This window comes from Andrographis paniculata, unplaced genomic scaffold, assembly GCF_009805555.1.
Source record: "Andrographis paniculata isolate CXL003 unplaced genomic scaffold, ASM980555v1 Contig34END, whole genome shotgun sequence".
In the NCBI taxonomy this organism is placed as follows: domain Eukaryota; kingdom Viridiplantae; phylum Streptophyta; class Magnoliopsida; order Lamiales; family Acanthaceae; genus Andrographis; species Andrographis paniculata.
The window spans coordinates 4,854,859-4,871,919 of NW_026137567.1; the positions used below are offsets into that span (position 1 = coordinate 4,854,859).

The 17,061-nt window shown below is 31.5% G+C and overlaps 2 protein-coding genes across 2 annotated transcripts; both read left to right on the top strand.

The window, feature by feature from the left end:
- The first annotated feature begins 4,766 nt into the window (after positions 1-4,766).
- Positions 4,767-13,686, top strand: LOC127248890 (uncharacterized). The gene is made up of 26 exons (XM_051271442.1): positions 4,767-4,982; positions 5,110-5,271; positions 5,722-5,887; positions 5,977-6,096; positions 6,183-6,319; positions 6,413-6,569; positions 7,073-7,140; positions 7,365-7,463; positions 7,560-7,675; positions 9,009-9,183; positions 9,267-9,377; positions 9,456-9,534; positions 9,633-9,776; positions 9,866-9,979; positions 10,818-10,939; positions 11,019-11,101; positions 11,170-11,294; positions 11,382-11,499; positions 11,612-11,749; positions 11,996-12,092; positions 12,194-12,319; positions 12,526-12,618; positions 12,698-12,803; positions 12,892-13,038; positions 13,120-13,202; positions 13,280-13,686. The coding sequence occupies exons 1-26, from the start codon at positions 4,821-4,823 to the stop codon at positions 13,400-13,402; spliced, it is 3,171 nt and encodes a 1,056-aa protein (XP_051127399.1). The 5' UTR covers positions 4,767-4,820; the 3' UTR covers positions 13,403-13,686.
- A 414-nt stretch (positions 13,687-14,100) lies between these two features.
- On the top strand, positions 14,101-16,569 carry LOC127248439 (ADP-ribosylation factor-like protein 2). Its single transcript, XM_051270770.1, has 5 exons — positions 14,101-14,381; positions 14,502-14,612; positions 14,715-14,877; positions 15,838-15,918; positions 16,104-16,569. Exons 1-5 carry the CDS (start codon positions 14,317-14,319, stop codon positions 16,239-16,241), a joined length of 558 nt encoding a protein of 185 aa, XP_051126727.1. The 5' UTR covers positions 14,101-14,316; the 3' UTR covers positions 16,242-16,569.
- Positions 16,570-17,061: the final 492 nt, after the last annotated feature.

A 17,061-nucleotide genomic window follows, 5' to 3' on the forward strand; every position in this document is an offset into this window, starting at 1 on the left:
TATCACACATTAGTATTACATCTAACACATGTTATGTATAATAAAGATATATATTATCTTTTAATAGTAACAAATGTGTTGTAATCAAGTATGTCATGTACTAAAATCTATTGTGTATTATATGAGACTTAGCATGTATTAAAATCAGTTATTGTATGTGTTGTATGAGATTATAAAATAGTGTTGTATTTGTATTATATTAATATATACAATATCCTATTTGTAGTAATATTGTGTGATATCTGTAGTAATATTATGTGTTGTCTAATAGTATAGGATGTGTTTTTAAGTTCTGAAGCCCTCATCATTAAATGTTTGTTCACGGTTTATTATGTTATACTTAATGTATATTTATTTGAACTGTACACAAAATTCAATAGAATATTATTATACTTCCTGTCTTATATTTATATATCAATTTGTTTTTTTTTGCATGAAATTTTAGAAATATTAGTATTATATTGAGATAAAGTTGAAATAAAAAGTAAAAAGACTAAATTAATCCTATTAGTATTGTATGATATAAAAGTAATGAAATTTGTGTAATATATTGTCAATTGAAATGGTATTTGTACTACTTTGTTATGTGACGAACTAAAATGGAAAAATAGATAGATTATTAAATGACGGAAAAAGCTAGTATTTGTTTATTATAATATAAAAATAGTATTTTTCTTTCTGTCATCTAAAAAAAAATTGTTTGATTTGCATATGAATTTTAATATTATCTATATTATTTTCTTTTATAATGAAAAAACAAGTATAAAAATATGAATAAAAGAAATAAAAAATAATAATATTTTCTCAATCTCAAAATAAAATTGAAACAATATCAAAGAAAGCATAGGCAATCGGTTGACAGTATTTTGATCAAGTACAGAACAAGCACTGCTCTCTCTACGAATCTAGGCCGTTGAATCCTTCCATGATAAACGGACGGTGAGATTTCCGCAATGAAATCTTTGACCCGCAGGAGAGATGGGAACTTGGGAAAAGAAAATTAAAGCTGCCTACTTATAATATTATTTCGCTATATTTTAAGACATTATATGAAATTATTTAAAAATTTATATATACAGAGATGAGTGTGACAGAAACAGGACAAGTTGATGGATTCGATGATATAAAAGAATCATTGTTCAAAAATTATTTGAAAAAATTGGAGAGAGAGAGAGAGAATATTTGAATAACACATTACTTATTTACTACACAGCCTTGAGATTGGAGTTTGGGGCAATAATAGGTTAAGACCACTTTCCAAAAGATGCTCTCTCAATCTTGTAAACTACGTAGCCCACGAGATTTTTATTGTATTCTTGTTACTCTCTTCATACTATATCTACGTTGCCGTTTTTATTCGTCCCACATATTATGTCATTTTTTTTAAAAAAAATATTACACAATTTAATCTTATTTTAAATTTTTAAATTTTATTTTTTTAAATTTTAATTAAAATAATTAGTTATCTTAATCTTACTTTATAATTATTTATACTATAAGATAATTATTTTCACCAGTACATTCTTAATTATGTACTAATACAGTATAGCAGACATCCGACTCACATAATTTGTCCTTATTTTCTATTTTCGTCCATCCCACATAATTTATCTATTCCTTTTTAAAAAATATAATTATACACTTAAATCTCATTTTAAATTTTAAATTTTATAATTTTTTTAATCTTAATTCACAATTATTTTTATTATACGATAACTATTTTTACTAATACACTTTTTAATTACTTACTAATTACACTTTACAGTGATAGACTCATAATATATGGAATAGAAGGAGTATTACATCCCTCCTCAGATGATAATAATATAATCATTTATTTTTTATATAGACTTTAAAAGGGTTTTTAAGAAATGATAAATCATTTCCGTACGGAATAATATGAAATCAATATATATATATATATATTGCAAATAAAATTTAAATTATTAATAACTTATATGCATACTATAATAGATGAGTTGATGAACAAGTTTAAGGGTTTGTCTATTTGGGGATTAGTTTTTAAATTTACTATTTATTCTATTTTTTTTTCCTAAAAATATCAAATTAAATATTTATTTTTTTATATTAAATTAAAAATTATTTTTACATTCAAAATATTACAACATGTTTATATCACGCCATACAATTATTCAAATTCAAAATTTTTACTATTTAAATCCCAATTCAAAATCAAAATCCCCAAACAAACACACCCTTAATGAATTAGATAAGTTGGTTCTATTATTGTAATAGTTATTAAAATGAAAGGATATTAGGAAACAATTTATTATTATTATTATTATTATTATTATTATTATTTTTAAAAAAAGCATATATATTGGATGTTGTTGTACTTATAGGTCATAAGTTGATTAACTATATTTTCTGAGTATTGGAATAATTGGGTTATAAAACATGAGTTACCATACTGACGGAACTAGAATATATTTTGAAGGGGAGGCAATTTTTTTTTTAAATTTTAAAAATAAAATTTTATTTTAAAAATATTTTATTTTATTACAAAAACAACAAATTTAAAAAAAATATATATCAATAACTATATATTATGACTATATATTGTAAATATTTAATTTTTTTATATTTTTAAATAAAAAATAATGCAATTTTTATTAAAAAAATAATTTAACATTAAATATTATTATTACTATTATTATTTATTTATTTTAAATATCACTTATATAGAATAATATATACATATATATATGTTTTTTTTAAAAAAAAAAAATAATAATAATAAAATAAGGGGTGGGGCGGGCAGCCCGCCCTTGCCCCTGAATAAATCCAACCTGATTAATCATATATATAATTGGAATTATTGTCAATATTTCTTAAAAGATCATAAGCATGATTCAAGAAAGAAAAATATTAAAAATAAAGAAAAAATCTCTATATTCAAAAGAGAAGAAGATGTTGGTCCAAATATTTCTGATGAGCACAAACTTTGTATTATCAAATCAACTACATACAACTTTAAGGTTGTTTGTGATAGTGAGTTGTCCTCAGTTAGTTTACAAATGAGAATTTGTACTTGCAAATAGAGCTGTTAAACGAACTGAGCAAGCTCGAGTATTGGTTGTTCGAGCTCTATTCGAATTTGTTAATGGTACAGACTCGGCTCGGCTCGTTAAGAATTCGAGCTAAATTAGTGCCTCGAGCTCGGCTCATAAGGCTTGAACTCGAGCTCGATTTGAATTTTATACATATTATGTATATTTTTTAATATATAAATTAAATATATTTAATTTTATTTATAATAAAATATTTAAAATTTAATAATAAATATAAATTTTGATATAAAAAATTATATATATTATATTAATATATAAATAATATAAATATATTATCACTGACGAGTTCAAGTGAGCTACTCGCGAGCCGAGCCGAGCTCGGCTCGTTTGTAGAAAAGATAATTTTTGAGCTCGAGCTCGGCTCATTTATCTCTGTAAATAAGCTGAGTCGAACTTGGCTCGCGAGCTACTCGATTCGTTTAACAGTTCTACTTGCAAAAAATGACAATTGTATAAAACTCCTTGCAATAACGTATGTGCTTGTATATACGAGGAAAAACTATTTTTACATGTTTTTTTATAATGAATACTAAAAGATAGACATATACTAAGAAACCCATTAAGTAACTATGACACTTTAATGTGATTTCACATAATAATGTCTTTTGGCATGTCTAAATAATGTTTAAATTAGATTAAAAAATGTCTTTTCACGTAATGGTCAAAATATTTCTTATTTCTATTTTATTTTTGGACAACTTTTTTTTTTGTTAACAAAAGAAAATAATTGTACACAGAAAATTTTTATTTTTATTAATGAAAATTGAACATGCAAATCACAAAAAAATAATAATAAAAGAAAATGTATATAAATAAGGGTTTTAATATATTTTCTACATAATATAATATTGTTACATCAAAACAATATAAGTAAGAGATGGTCTTATCTAATTTTTTTTAAAAACTATATAATGAATCTTTAAAAATAGACAAAATTGTTTACCTTACACAAAAAATACTATCAAAAGACAATATTTTATTATTATTATTATTATTATTATTGTTATTATTATTTTTTATTTTTTTTAACTTTGATGCCGAATTTAAATCAACATTGGAAGTCATTGGATATGAGCTCGATTTTAATGTGCGATGTTTGTGAGACCATGATCATGGTGGTCTGGATTAGTATCAGTTAAAGTAAAGTTCAAATCTTTGGCATTCGTATTTGTCCGTGAAGATTGAGAAATCTAAATTTACAAATTAAATTTATAAACAAAGAGTTATTATAGATAAATAGAGAATTGTATCACTAATTAAACATTATTATTTAAATACTTCATTAATGAAAATATTAAATTTGAAGGAACTATAAAATAACTATTCAATTTTTAAAATTTTACTATTTAAATCAAAATTCAAAACAAACAACACCCTTGTTATTCTTTTTTCCTCCATTTATGTTTGAGTTGGAAATCACAAGTTGTTGAGGTTCGGATTTTGAGTTGAGATTTGAATTATAAATTTTTGAATCGAAATAGTGGTATGATGTGATATAAACGTGTTTGAACGTGATATTTTGAATTCACACCCTAAAATTACACGACCACCAATCTAACTAAAAAACAAATCAAACTAAAAGCCCAATTTTTATTTCTAAAACGGGGTAGGCCCAGCCCACAAATTCACATCTCTATTGGTTCTGGGGTTTAAGGAAACTTCTGAACTAGTTCAGGGTTTAGCTATTCGAAGCGGAGGGCGGGAGAGCGAGACGAGGAAGGAGGCTTTATGGCTTCAGGAGCAGCGGCGTATCCGGATTCTACGAATTTGAAGTTAACAGAGCTGTTAAAGGAGGTGCAGATAGACTATTCCGCAGAAAATACTGCAATTATCAATGACGTCGTCACATCGATCAGAGAAGCCATAAACAATGTTCCAGACGGTCTCCAGGTATTTTGTTTTCTCCTATTTTTCTGAGTTGTATTTTTACGCCTCCATGTAGTTGGAGTTTTGAATATATTTTTTTAGCGATTTGTAGGCTAAATTTCTGCGATTTTATTGTCTTCTATATGTTTAGGTTACCGCTGATGTTGCGCGTGGGTTTGTTCGAGACCTTGGCGCTGATAAAGTTGATTTCAAGTTCAGGAAGCCGAAGTCTGTTGAAATTGGGGGAAGTTATTCATTTCAATGCGTTGCGAGGCCGGATGTTAACGTGGACCTCTTTCTAAGGCTGCCTAAGGTGTTTGTTCAATCCTTAATTAGAAATTTAGCTGTTGTTCCTTTTAGAATGAATTGATAGAGTATGCAATTTGATGCTGTCGAGATTAATACATCATGTGTTAGTAGTCTTATGATTGACATGCAATATGAATTACTGATGATATTTTTTGGGTGGAATTTGTGAAACATTGTTCTTTACTTACAAAGTGAATAAATGAGATGGCCTTGTGAGGAATGCTCCAAAAGATCTCAACTGGAAAAACTGTTCTTATTATTAACTAAGTTATGTTATCTGGTGTTTATGCTGCATTCACATGTGATTGATGGCCCCCTGGCTGTAGTTGTTGGTTCAATATCATTGACACATATACTTATCCAATATCTTGTCATTGAATCGTCAAAGTTTTTCGTTATTGTTATTTTATTATTACCATTCTTTTAACGGATTAATTTTTAATTTTTCTGGCAGGAGTGCTTTCACGAAAAAGACTATCTAAATTACCGCTACCATGCAAAGAGATTTCTTTATCTATGCACAATCAAAAACCATTTGAAACAATGTTCTTTAGTTCAAGATGTAAAATGGTCACTTTTTCATAATGAGGCACGGAAGCCTGTACTGGTTGTCCATCCAGGTCTTGATTCCTGAATTGCACATTTTTTGCCTTCTAAACTTCTTTTTGTCCATGAGTTCACTAACACTATTAATCTGTATGTTTTTCAGCTGTACGGTTATCTGATAATACTGCATTTTCCCTAAAAATAATTCCAACAGCACCTAACAATCTCTTCAACATTTCAAAATTGAACTTCGAAAGGAACAATATTCGGTCACTTAATGAAGGTACTACTATAACCTATTTTGGATGATTTTCTGTAATCAGGTTCTATTTTTCTGTTAAATTAATGATTCATTTTTTAAATTTTCAGAATTGGGTCTTTTATCGGCATCGCCAAAGTACAACAGTAGTATTTTGGAGGATATGTTTATTGAGGACAATGCAGATTTTATTAAGAGAACTCTTACTGGGTGTAGATGCCTGGGAGATGCTCTGTTACTTTTAAAAGTATGACAGACTGTGCTCTTGATTATTTTTCCTAAATATTTCCTCCATTGCTTGCTTCTATAATGATTTATCATACTTGGTCTGGTGATGTAGGTTTGGGCTAGAAAGAACTTTCTATTTGTTCATGACTGCTTAAGTGGATTCTTGATCACTGTCATTGTCGCGTACCTGGTTTCGAAGTCTGGTAAAAATAGAATCAATACTTCAATGAATACAATCCAGATTCTGCGCATCACACTAGACTTCATTGGTACGTGGGATCCTCTTCTCTAATACCCCCCAACCCTCAGTATATGATTTGTCGCTGACTGATGACTGCTGGATGTCAATTTTCTTCATTCACATACTTCCTATGGTGATATTAAGCTTTCTGATTGGCCATCACTTAATATCCAACCAGTAGTTGTGGCTCCCATAGATTCTAACTACTTTTAAGATGGTAGCTGGGTTAACAAATATTTCATGTTTGACTATATTGGGTTATTTCCTATTCCTCTGTTTATTGGGCTGCGTATAATTTCATTTTGGTCAATTCGTTAATAAAATGCTTTAGCATTTACAATGTTACACTTGCTTTCTTTTTTTTTTTTGATTCATAGGGTCACCTGTTTGATTTGTGTCATGCTTGGATGAGTGATTTTGATTTTTGGATAAACATCTAAATTGTCTTTCTTGTTCTGTGCTATATTCTTCTTGAGCAAGCATAATTTTGAAATGGGCTTCTCTTTTAACAACTCAATGTTATATTTTTAGCCCATTCCAAAGTATGGGATAGCGGACTCTTCTTTCAACGTGAGGGTGAAGGAAACACCGATCATAAGGTATTTTGCTGAATGTTCGTATTGTGCTCTCACTTTTCCAATCTCTTTGTTAGTTCTAACTATTGCATAATTCATATTAATTCTTTCAATTGTCATAATTTATTTGTATTTATTGAATCATCCATAACAAGTGATCGCTAGGTAGAAGCAAGCCGTAGTGCTGTACTGCTTAAATGCTTAATGTTTTTTGCTGATTTTAACACATGCTACATTTTGAGTTGCAGGATAGAAAGACAAAACTGCAATCATTTCCAATAATTATTGGTGATTCATCTGCACACTACAACATGTCTTTTCGTATGTCCAATAGTGGTTTTCAAGAGGTACTATCTTTAACAACCCCCCCTCTATTGCGAGCTAGTATGCATATCTATTTAGGTCCTTATGGTTAATGTTTTATTTTCTGGACACATATTTAGCTCCGGAGCGATGCTAGCTTGGCGCTTGCTTGCATGGATAAATGTAAAGATGGGGGTTTTGATGAGATCTTTATGACCAAAGTTGATTATCCTGCCAAATATGACTATTGTGTAAGGTAAACTAATGATATACATGCATACTTGTATGTTTGATGTGCTTGTATGACTTTGCATATATGTATAGTTTGTAGCCTTCTAATGATCTTTCTCCTAGTTTTACTGATATAGCCAATTTTGGGATTTATTTATTTGTTTCTTTTTTAATATTTTATTCATTAGAAAGGGATTAAATGCATGATTTATGCTTTTTAGAAATATGCTAATCCATTCTAGTCAACTCCTAAATACAAGGTAACTAATACACGAATATGATCACATCCCTAATTCCTATTATGTAACAGTAACCTTTTATTTTTATTTGCTTATACATACTGTGGGTTTGTTTAATTGTATTTTTGGAGTATTTTGGTGATTGAGGTTTGTTTGGCAATAGTAAAAATTTAAATTAAATTTGTTGGAACTTGGATGTGATGTTCTGATTAAGTCATAGGCTTGGATGTAATGTTTTATATGGATGATGTTTTTTCTGGAGAAATATTTCAATGTAAAATGAATAGTGAAAAAATGTGAAATGGTGTTAAAGTGAACAAAGCTTATATATGTGAATGTACATACCTAGATTTGTAAAGGGTTATTATTTTTTTATTTTTTTTAATTGCTAAATTGCTGTGGCACAAGTCTAGCTTCATAGGTTCACAGTTGCTATCTAATGGCATGCACAGTGTACCTTTTCTTGAATGCCACGTTGCATGCTTGCCTTTGTTTTTTTTTTTTTAAACCACCCCATCTGTTTAAGTATTGACAATTGAATTAAGGAAAGTGAGTTGGCGGGATTGGAAGTAGATTTTCAGTTGAATGTGTGTTGTCCTTTAAAAAATTGTTGTCATAGTTACTGCTTACAATAATTATGCGTGGGTTTGGAAGTTATATACATAAACAGGTTATTTAAAGTATACAAATCTTTGTCTTTGTTCTTGTGAGAATTGTTAACTTTGTCAATATTCAGAATTTATTAATGTAAATTTAGGCTCTGATTTTTATTTTTTTTTGCTCGCTTCTTTATTATTCAATCCTCATGATTTTCTATAAAAATACACTATTTTTTATTACAAAACACCACTCTAAGTCACTATTTAAACCAAAAACCAAAACCAAAGCCCCCCAATAAATAACCAAATAACTACACACTCTATACTCTATAAAGTGTGATGTTCCATGCACAATGTCTGGTAAAGTCTTTGTTTTGTGTCAGTTTGGTACGTGTTTAATGATCCAATGATACCTAAATGCATCCTTTCACATTGATTGTGATTATGTATAATTTACTAGTTTACCCATTGCATTTAGCACAAAGTTATTTGTTTCTCGTCTGACATGTTTGGTTTTTAGATTGAACCTGAAGGACAACCGTGATTTTCATGCATCTGGGTTTTTCTTGGATGATGAATGCTGGAGGACTTTTGAACGGAAGGTTGAATCTATCATCACTCAAGCATTGAGTGGGAGAACTCAGCTCATTCGAGTAATCTGGGGCAACTCGTCCACTGAATATAATGTTGAGAATGTAAGCTAATCAATAGCACTTGTATACATCTAATATCTTGAAGCAAAATGATAATTCCTGTTATAAAATTTTCAAATTAATAGGGTTTATCTGTCCTCGATGTGGAATCCTTGTTTGTTGGAATCACAATTGGATCTGTGGAGGAAGCTTTCAAACAGGCGATAGTTGGTCCTAGTCCAGAAGACAAAGAGAAGGTGGTTTAATTATGTTTGCCTTATATTATGCAATATCATATGTAAATTCTCATTTGTGATTTCTTATCATTTTCAAAGGCGGCAGAGTTTAGAAAGTTTTGGGGGGATAAAGCTTCCCTACGATGGTTCAGAGATGGTAAAATTGCTGAAGTTGCTGGTGAGGGTTTATGCAGCATTCACATCATCACATATTCTGTTTCTGTTTGTTGGCACAATGATGATAGCAATGATATATCTTCTATTGCACCTTTATAGTGTGGGAGCATGACGAATGGGAAAAACACCTTATTCTAAAGGAAATAATTGAGCATGTTTTAATGCGTCACCTATCCCTTTCAAAAGAAAATATTATAACCATTGTAGATCAACTGGATTTTGCAATTTGCCATGGCTATAAAGGTATACCTTTGCTTTTCTTGGTGATTTTGGTATCCTTTTTTCGTAAGCGATACCATATCAAAATCACTAATATGATTTTTGTGTTTCAGATCCCATATCATTTTCTAAGAAGTTGTTAAAGGCATATGATGACTTGTCAAAGCATTTACGGCTTCTTGATGACATCCCTCTAAAGATATCCAGTGTTCAGCCTCTGGGTTCAGGTTTGTTTTCAAATCTCATGCTAACCCACAATTAAATGTTTGCTTTAGACCAAAATGAATATACAAAATTTTCATTGAACTTATATTTATTGTATGAGTTCCAATGTACATAAACAAACTGTAAAACTGAAATTAGTAATTTTGATTTTTTTTATTTTTTTTAAAAGTAAAACTCTTTACCATCCCATTGAAATATGAATATAGGAGACATAAAAAATGGTTCTAGGTCTGTACAATGTACTGGTTTCTAGGTTCCAGAGAGGTTTATATCTTTAGCTGATTTTGAATGGGGCCAATGTTCAACAAGCCTCTGTTATCCTGACCATTCTGAACTAACTGTGTTCGTTATGGCAATGGTTGCTAGATACCTCTAGGTAAGAGAAATTCTAAGGCAATAAAAACTAGTCTTGTTGCTTGACACCCTAATATTATGCACATGATTTCATTTGTTACTTTAACTTTCCATAGCCCATGTGTCTACCTTGTTACATCTGGTTTTAGTTTTATATAAGTTAATATCTAACTAATATCCCTCCTCATCTCTTTCTCTTTTTTGCTTCTCAACCATGCTTTGTGCAAAGGATGGAGAATCATGCATGCATCCCTTTTTAAAATTCCATGGTGGTAATTTATGCTCACTTGACTGTAGTAACTCAATCGCAGAAATCAATTTGCATTTCTTTTTTGGCTAAAAATTTGCATGAAAGAAATTAGTAAAAGAATCAGAAATTATTTGAGTAGAAGTCTGTACATTATCTATAATTTTCTTTTAGATCAATATAATAGTACTACTTGCTACTTCATCCTGAGTTGCTGTTTTATACTTATGTTACTGCAGCTTTTAGGTTAACTTCTGTCTATCCTCCTGCACCACATCCCTTAGCACATGAAGAAGGTTGTCGTATAAAGCTGGAGAAACCTACTGCAACCTGTATACAACCCCTAGAAATTATGATTCAGGCAAGATCACTTGTATATTTATCTGCTTTTATTACTTATTCATCATTAGTTTTTAAGAACCACTTTCTACTTCCCATAGCTGGAAGGTTCTGGAAACTGGCCAATGAATGAGGTTGCATTGGAGAAGACCAAGTCTGCATTTCTTCTTAAGATTGCAGAGAGGTTGGAATTTCTTTATATTCATTATAATGGCAATGCAGACACTAGTTACCTGACTGTACTTTTGGCAGCCTTAATGACAATCATGGTATTTCAAGCACCGCCGCAGAAGATGATGTGGATATTTTCATGTCTGGCTATGCATTTCGTCTTAAGATTTTGCATGAGAGAGCATTAAGTTTGGTGAAAAGTCCAGGTATGTTAATGTTTTTAACTCTTTCATTGCTTCTCATATACTGATTATATGAGTTAATTTTGTTTTTTAATTAAACATTCTATTTAGGTGGTGCACGAGTGAAGCGCATATTATCATCTGACAAGAAGCTTTTTATTCATGGCCAACACGCTGGCATGATTAATGGTCTACGGGGCCGTTATCCAATATATGGACCTGTTGTTCGGTGAGAGTTTTAGCGAAGCTCCCCTCCCATCAAAGGTTCAAAAGATGAGAATTTCTTTGATCCATTATTAACTCAACGTTATTGTTGTTGTTTTTGTTTATAAATGTTGAAGGCTCGCAAAACGTTGGGTATCTGCCCATCTATTTTCAAACACATTATCAGAGGAGGCCGTTGAGTTATTGGTTGCTCACTTATTCTTGAAGCCTTTGCCATTCAGGCCCCCATGCTCCCGGACAGCTGGATTGCTAAGGTTAATTTCTCTGTTGCACATAACATTTTTATGTATTTTAAATACATCAATGAGATAATCACAATTTGGGTATATATCCATGAATTTCTGCCTGTATATTTAGTTTCTGATAATCTTAGTACCAATTGTATGTTATTCAAATGGAAGTTAGAACATGGAAACTTTGATGTACTTTTTCCTTACATGTTTGTGCTCGGCACTCCTTTGAAATTTGTTCACCGGCTTCTACTGTACTTTTGGTTGCAGATTCTTAAGATTGTTGTCAGACTACGACTGGAGTTTATGTCCTTTAATTGTTGATATCAACGGCGAAATGACCCCTGAGGATGAAAAAGATATCACCGTAAGGATGACATCTCAACATTTTGGTTTTATTTATGTTGTGTCCATCTGAGCATTCCCTGAATTTTGGATAACCAAAGCCTGTGCATGTGTAATGGACAGGAGAACTTCATGGAAAATAGAAAAGAGTATGAAGGGAATTTGCAGAACGTTAAACCTGCTATGTTCTTGGCAACTACTTACGACAAGGAATCTGAAGGTTGGACTAGAGAATCCCCAACGGCAACTGTGAGTTGATCTAGCATTTTTGTTTCCCTTTTAAAAACAAATTGCACTTTTTTTTTTGGGCTACTCAGACTCATGGAAATACGGAATACTCAAGGCAATTTTCTGAACTTAGTGAAGAGTGATGAACGCTGCAATCAAATAGAAAACATCTTTTAGGGAGACGCAATGGATAGATTTTGGTGTTAACTATGAGTTTATTGAACCAGGATCTTAAGAGATTGGCAGCATATGCAACCAGCAGTGCAAATTTTTTGAATAACCTCATTATGAAGAATCAGACTGATTCATATGGATGGGAAGTAAGTAAAGCCCTTTTACCCCGATTACCATCTTGTTTATTCTCCAACTTTGCACTCACAGTTTGTGTTTATTCTTCAGTGCCTTTTCCGCACGCCTCTGAACAACTACAACGCCGTCGTTCTTGTTCACAGGGATAAACTCCCTTATCCTCACCATCTTTTGTTCCCATCTGAAATTAATCGAGGTTTCTTGTCTCCACCCTTACTATCTATGCATCACCTTCTTACAATTTCACTTTCTTTTTATTTATCAAACATCCGACTTCATTTCAGGTAAACGAGTGATACATGGGAGAGCTAGCAAAAGCTTCAACCCCTTTTTGTTACCCAAAGGGTTACAAGGGAGCTTGGGGGAGTTGAGGAATAAATTGATGGTGAACTTCGATCCACTAAAATATCTTGTAGATGATATCGAGGCAAGTATAGATTCCATAAATTTATTTCACTAATCTCGCTGTCACAAATGCTGAACAATTTATTTGCCATCATATGAACAGAGAGAGTTCCCCGACATGTTCAAGGTCTGGTTTGATTCTGCCGGGGGCGATGCCATTGGTCTCACATGTGCTAATCAAAACTCCAAGGTACCAAGAATTTCCCACAGCTGAAATCTGAACTATACAATGTTTATTCGATTAAACTTTTTGCTTCACTGTTTCAGAAACGAGGTAGAGAAGATACTGGCGAGGACATCGATTTACTTGATGCCCTGAAAGCTGTTGGCCTACTTGGCAAAGGATTCGTCAGAAGCGTACATTTACTCAAGGCTCCAAAACTAAGCTGACAGGTTTCAATCCTTGCATCGAGCAAAACTTGGCGAACCGCCACCGTGAGTCCCCGCCGGGCAATAAATCTGCAACCAGGAGGGGAAGGTTCATACAAGAAATCTAATTGCAAATGTAACCAGGCCCAAGTAAATTATGGAGAGTGAAAGATGAAAGGGTGAGGATCAAATAGTTTTTCTGATTATGCAAAATTATTTTTGGTGTATTTTGTTGGTCTTTGGGAACACATACAGGTTGGAAGTGTTTTGAATTTATTTGAAAATGGTAAAGAAAGAGATAAGTTTTTCAATTGTTTAGAATTAGTTTGATCATAATAATAATAATAATAATAATAATAAATTGAATATAAAATGTAAAACTTTATAAAAGATCTGTAAAATAAATAATTTTAATTATTTTTGCTCAACAATAAAAACTAACGACTAAGAATATCAGAGTTGATGTGATATATGTTTCGACCAAATTTTAGTGTTCGACGAAAATTTTATATTAACACAATAATTTTTTCTTTTAATTTTAATATTTTATATAAAAAAAATATTATTCCTTCATTCGTTTAATAATCTAATTTTTTTTATTTTGTCCGTCCTATATTAGTAAAATTAGTTAAAAAATTATTGAGTTTTTTGTTTTATTAAAAAAGTGCTAAATAAATATGGTTTGGTATATTTTAAAATTTTACTTAAAACAAACGAGGATGAGTGATCTGTTGATCCAATTCGCTGATTCCGAGCCCTCATCGCTCACAGTCGCTGCTACGCTAACAAGCGAGAGGATTGACTGTTGCAGTGGCAGCATTTCTACCGATTCCCCGACGGAATTGTTCCGAGGATTTTACTAACTCGATTGATTTGAAGTATAATTAGTTGGCAATCGACGCATCTTTCGTGCAACACTCTCCCGGCGAAAAGGGATGGGTCTTCTCAGCATTATAAGGAAAATCAAGCGCAAAGAGAAGGAGATGCGTATTCTCATGGTGTAATGCCTCTTCAACCTTGCTCTTTTTTCGAATTTTTTTAGGTCTGCGAAAACAAAATACGCAGACCTTCGTTGCAGCAATCCGCGCATTTTGTTTATTGATCTGCAATTTTGGTAAAGGGGCCTCGATAATTCCGGGAAGACGACGATAGTGATGAAGATCAACGGAGAGGACACCAGTGTAATCAGTCCCACACTTGGATTCAACATTAAGACTATCTCTTACCAGAAGTATGCCGTATTGTTTTGTTGAATTGTTTCCTTGTAAATTTGATGAAGTGAAAATTCTGAGGTATTTATTAGTAGTGATTGTGGTTCGAATTGGCTTGGTAGGTATACTCTGAATATTTGGGATGTTGGAGGGCAGAAAACAATAAGGTCATACTGGAGAAACTATTTCGAGCAGACTGATGGGTTGGTTTGGGTTGTGGATAGCTCTGATCTCAGACGGCTGAAAGATTGCAAATATGAGTTGGACAATCTGCTCAAAGAAGAGGTAGCAGCTACATTCCAGTTTAAATTTAATTTTCTGTCGATAACGATGCCCATTGTATCCTAATTTGATCTAGCTGAGAAATCGGAAGTGTTTTGATGGTTCGAATTGTTTTGAGAATAGTATAAATTCGAATGGGAAATAGTTGTTGAATAGTAAATAGGTTTTTGATGTAAGGTTGTAAGTAAAATGGTGTTGAATGTTATGTTGTGTAGGAGAAAATTTTCGATGAATAGTGCGGAAGTAAAATTGAAATCATATATAAACAGGGAATAAGTGTTTTGATCATTGTTCATCTGATATCTCCGGGTTTCTTTTAATTTGATGATATGCTATTTGTCATGTTTTTGCCCTATAGCGAACTGAATGGTGAAGATCAAATTGTGTATTAGATGATTAGTTTTTTCATGGTTATGGTTAATTAATTCAGTTTTTTTTTTTTTTTTTTTGATTGGATTAGTTAATTCAGTTTTGAATGTACTGGTTTTTGAGTTTGTCGAAGTTTTTGAATGATGTTTATTCAATAAAGTTAGTACCACAATCTAGATAGATGCAATGCTCTCTATTATTGCTCGTGGACTTTTTATTTTTATTTTTTTTAATGCTTTGGTTTGAGATGCTGGGCTGTTTATTATCTGCAACCTGAACACGAATCGATTGAACTTCATAGACATACCTTGAATATTTAGCTCAGAATTGTTCCTTTTTCCGAACATGTTTACCTCTTCTGCCCTGGGGCTGTTACAGGTACAAAAAGGAAATTGTGGTTGTTTTCCAGGATAAGAAGTGAAAACTAAAATATGAACTAACTAATCGGAAATTTGGTTTATGGTCTGATACAATAGTTTCTTGTTCTTTAATGGCTTAGATTCTGCTAAAAAACGAGTTTTTTTAATCTTCCCGGTTACTTGTTTTTCCAGTTGGTCATCTTTAGCAATGATTTACCTTTTTCTTTCCTGGCAGAGGCTATCGGGGGCGTCTCTATTGATTTTTGCAAATAAACAGGACATACAAGGTTGTCTCTCACCTAATGAGATTGCTAAGGTATGGTTTTCAGACGAATTCGAATAAAGTATTTTCTACTGTATTTACTCTTCCCAATAATTTTTTTCTATCCATGAATGCTTCATTTTCAAGATTGAATCTGTTTTCGATTCTACTTTCGAAGCATCATACATGTTTCCATTTCTGCGCCTATTCAGCCAAGAACATCGTCTTCCTTCCTTTAGGTGCTCAACTTGGAAGCCATGGACAAAAGCAGACACTGGAGAATCGTGGGATGCAGTGCGTACACCGGGGAAGGCCTACTCCAGGGATTCGATTGGATCGTTCAAGACATCGCCTCCAGAATTTACATGCTCGATTAGGCTGCCTGTTCTGTCCAAGCAAGACAGGTATTTTTCCATTACATTTCCTGTATTTATCATCGTCTTGATTGATACATACACCTAAGAGGATGAGGGTTACTGTAAATCTCTGTTGTCTTGTTTGATCATCGTTTTAGCCTGTATTGACATTGGAATCCGCCATTGCCAGCTTCTTCTAGTCCCGAAAATTACTGCTTGTGGTTGATTTTGCACCCTATTTACATAGGGTTTAGGGTTTGCCATTACAGGGGCAAATCGGCTGAAATCAACACTAGTTGTGTGTGCTATTGTTGTAGACTAAGTTATATGTTATATTTATTTCATGAGATATCATTATAATACATAATATTGGATGATTATATAGTCGTACAATAAAATAATTCACTGTTTTTTTTAATTGATTATTGTGTAAAATTATTAATTGTCTTTTTTTTAGATACTATAATTTTTTATAAATATTATTAAAAAAAATTATAATATATATAACAAAATTCTACACCAAAAACTATCATTTAAAAATACAAAATAAATATATTCAAATTATTCTCTTTGTTTCAATTAAATTTATTTATTTATTTTTAATTTTTAAAAATATTTATTTTCTTGCATTTACAAAATTATTATTATTATAATCTTATATGTTTTTATCAATTAATTATTATTTTTTAATTTATAAAAAAAAACTCAAATAATCAAATGTATACTTAGAGAGACAAATAAAAAATAGTAGAAATCAATCATTCAAACTTTAAAAACTAACTAAAAGTTTTTGTTTAGACAGATGTGATGTCTTGGGAGACTTTTGAAAATTTGAAAAAAC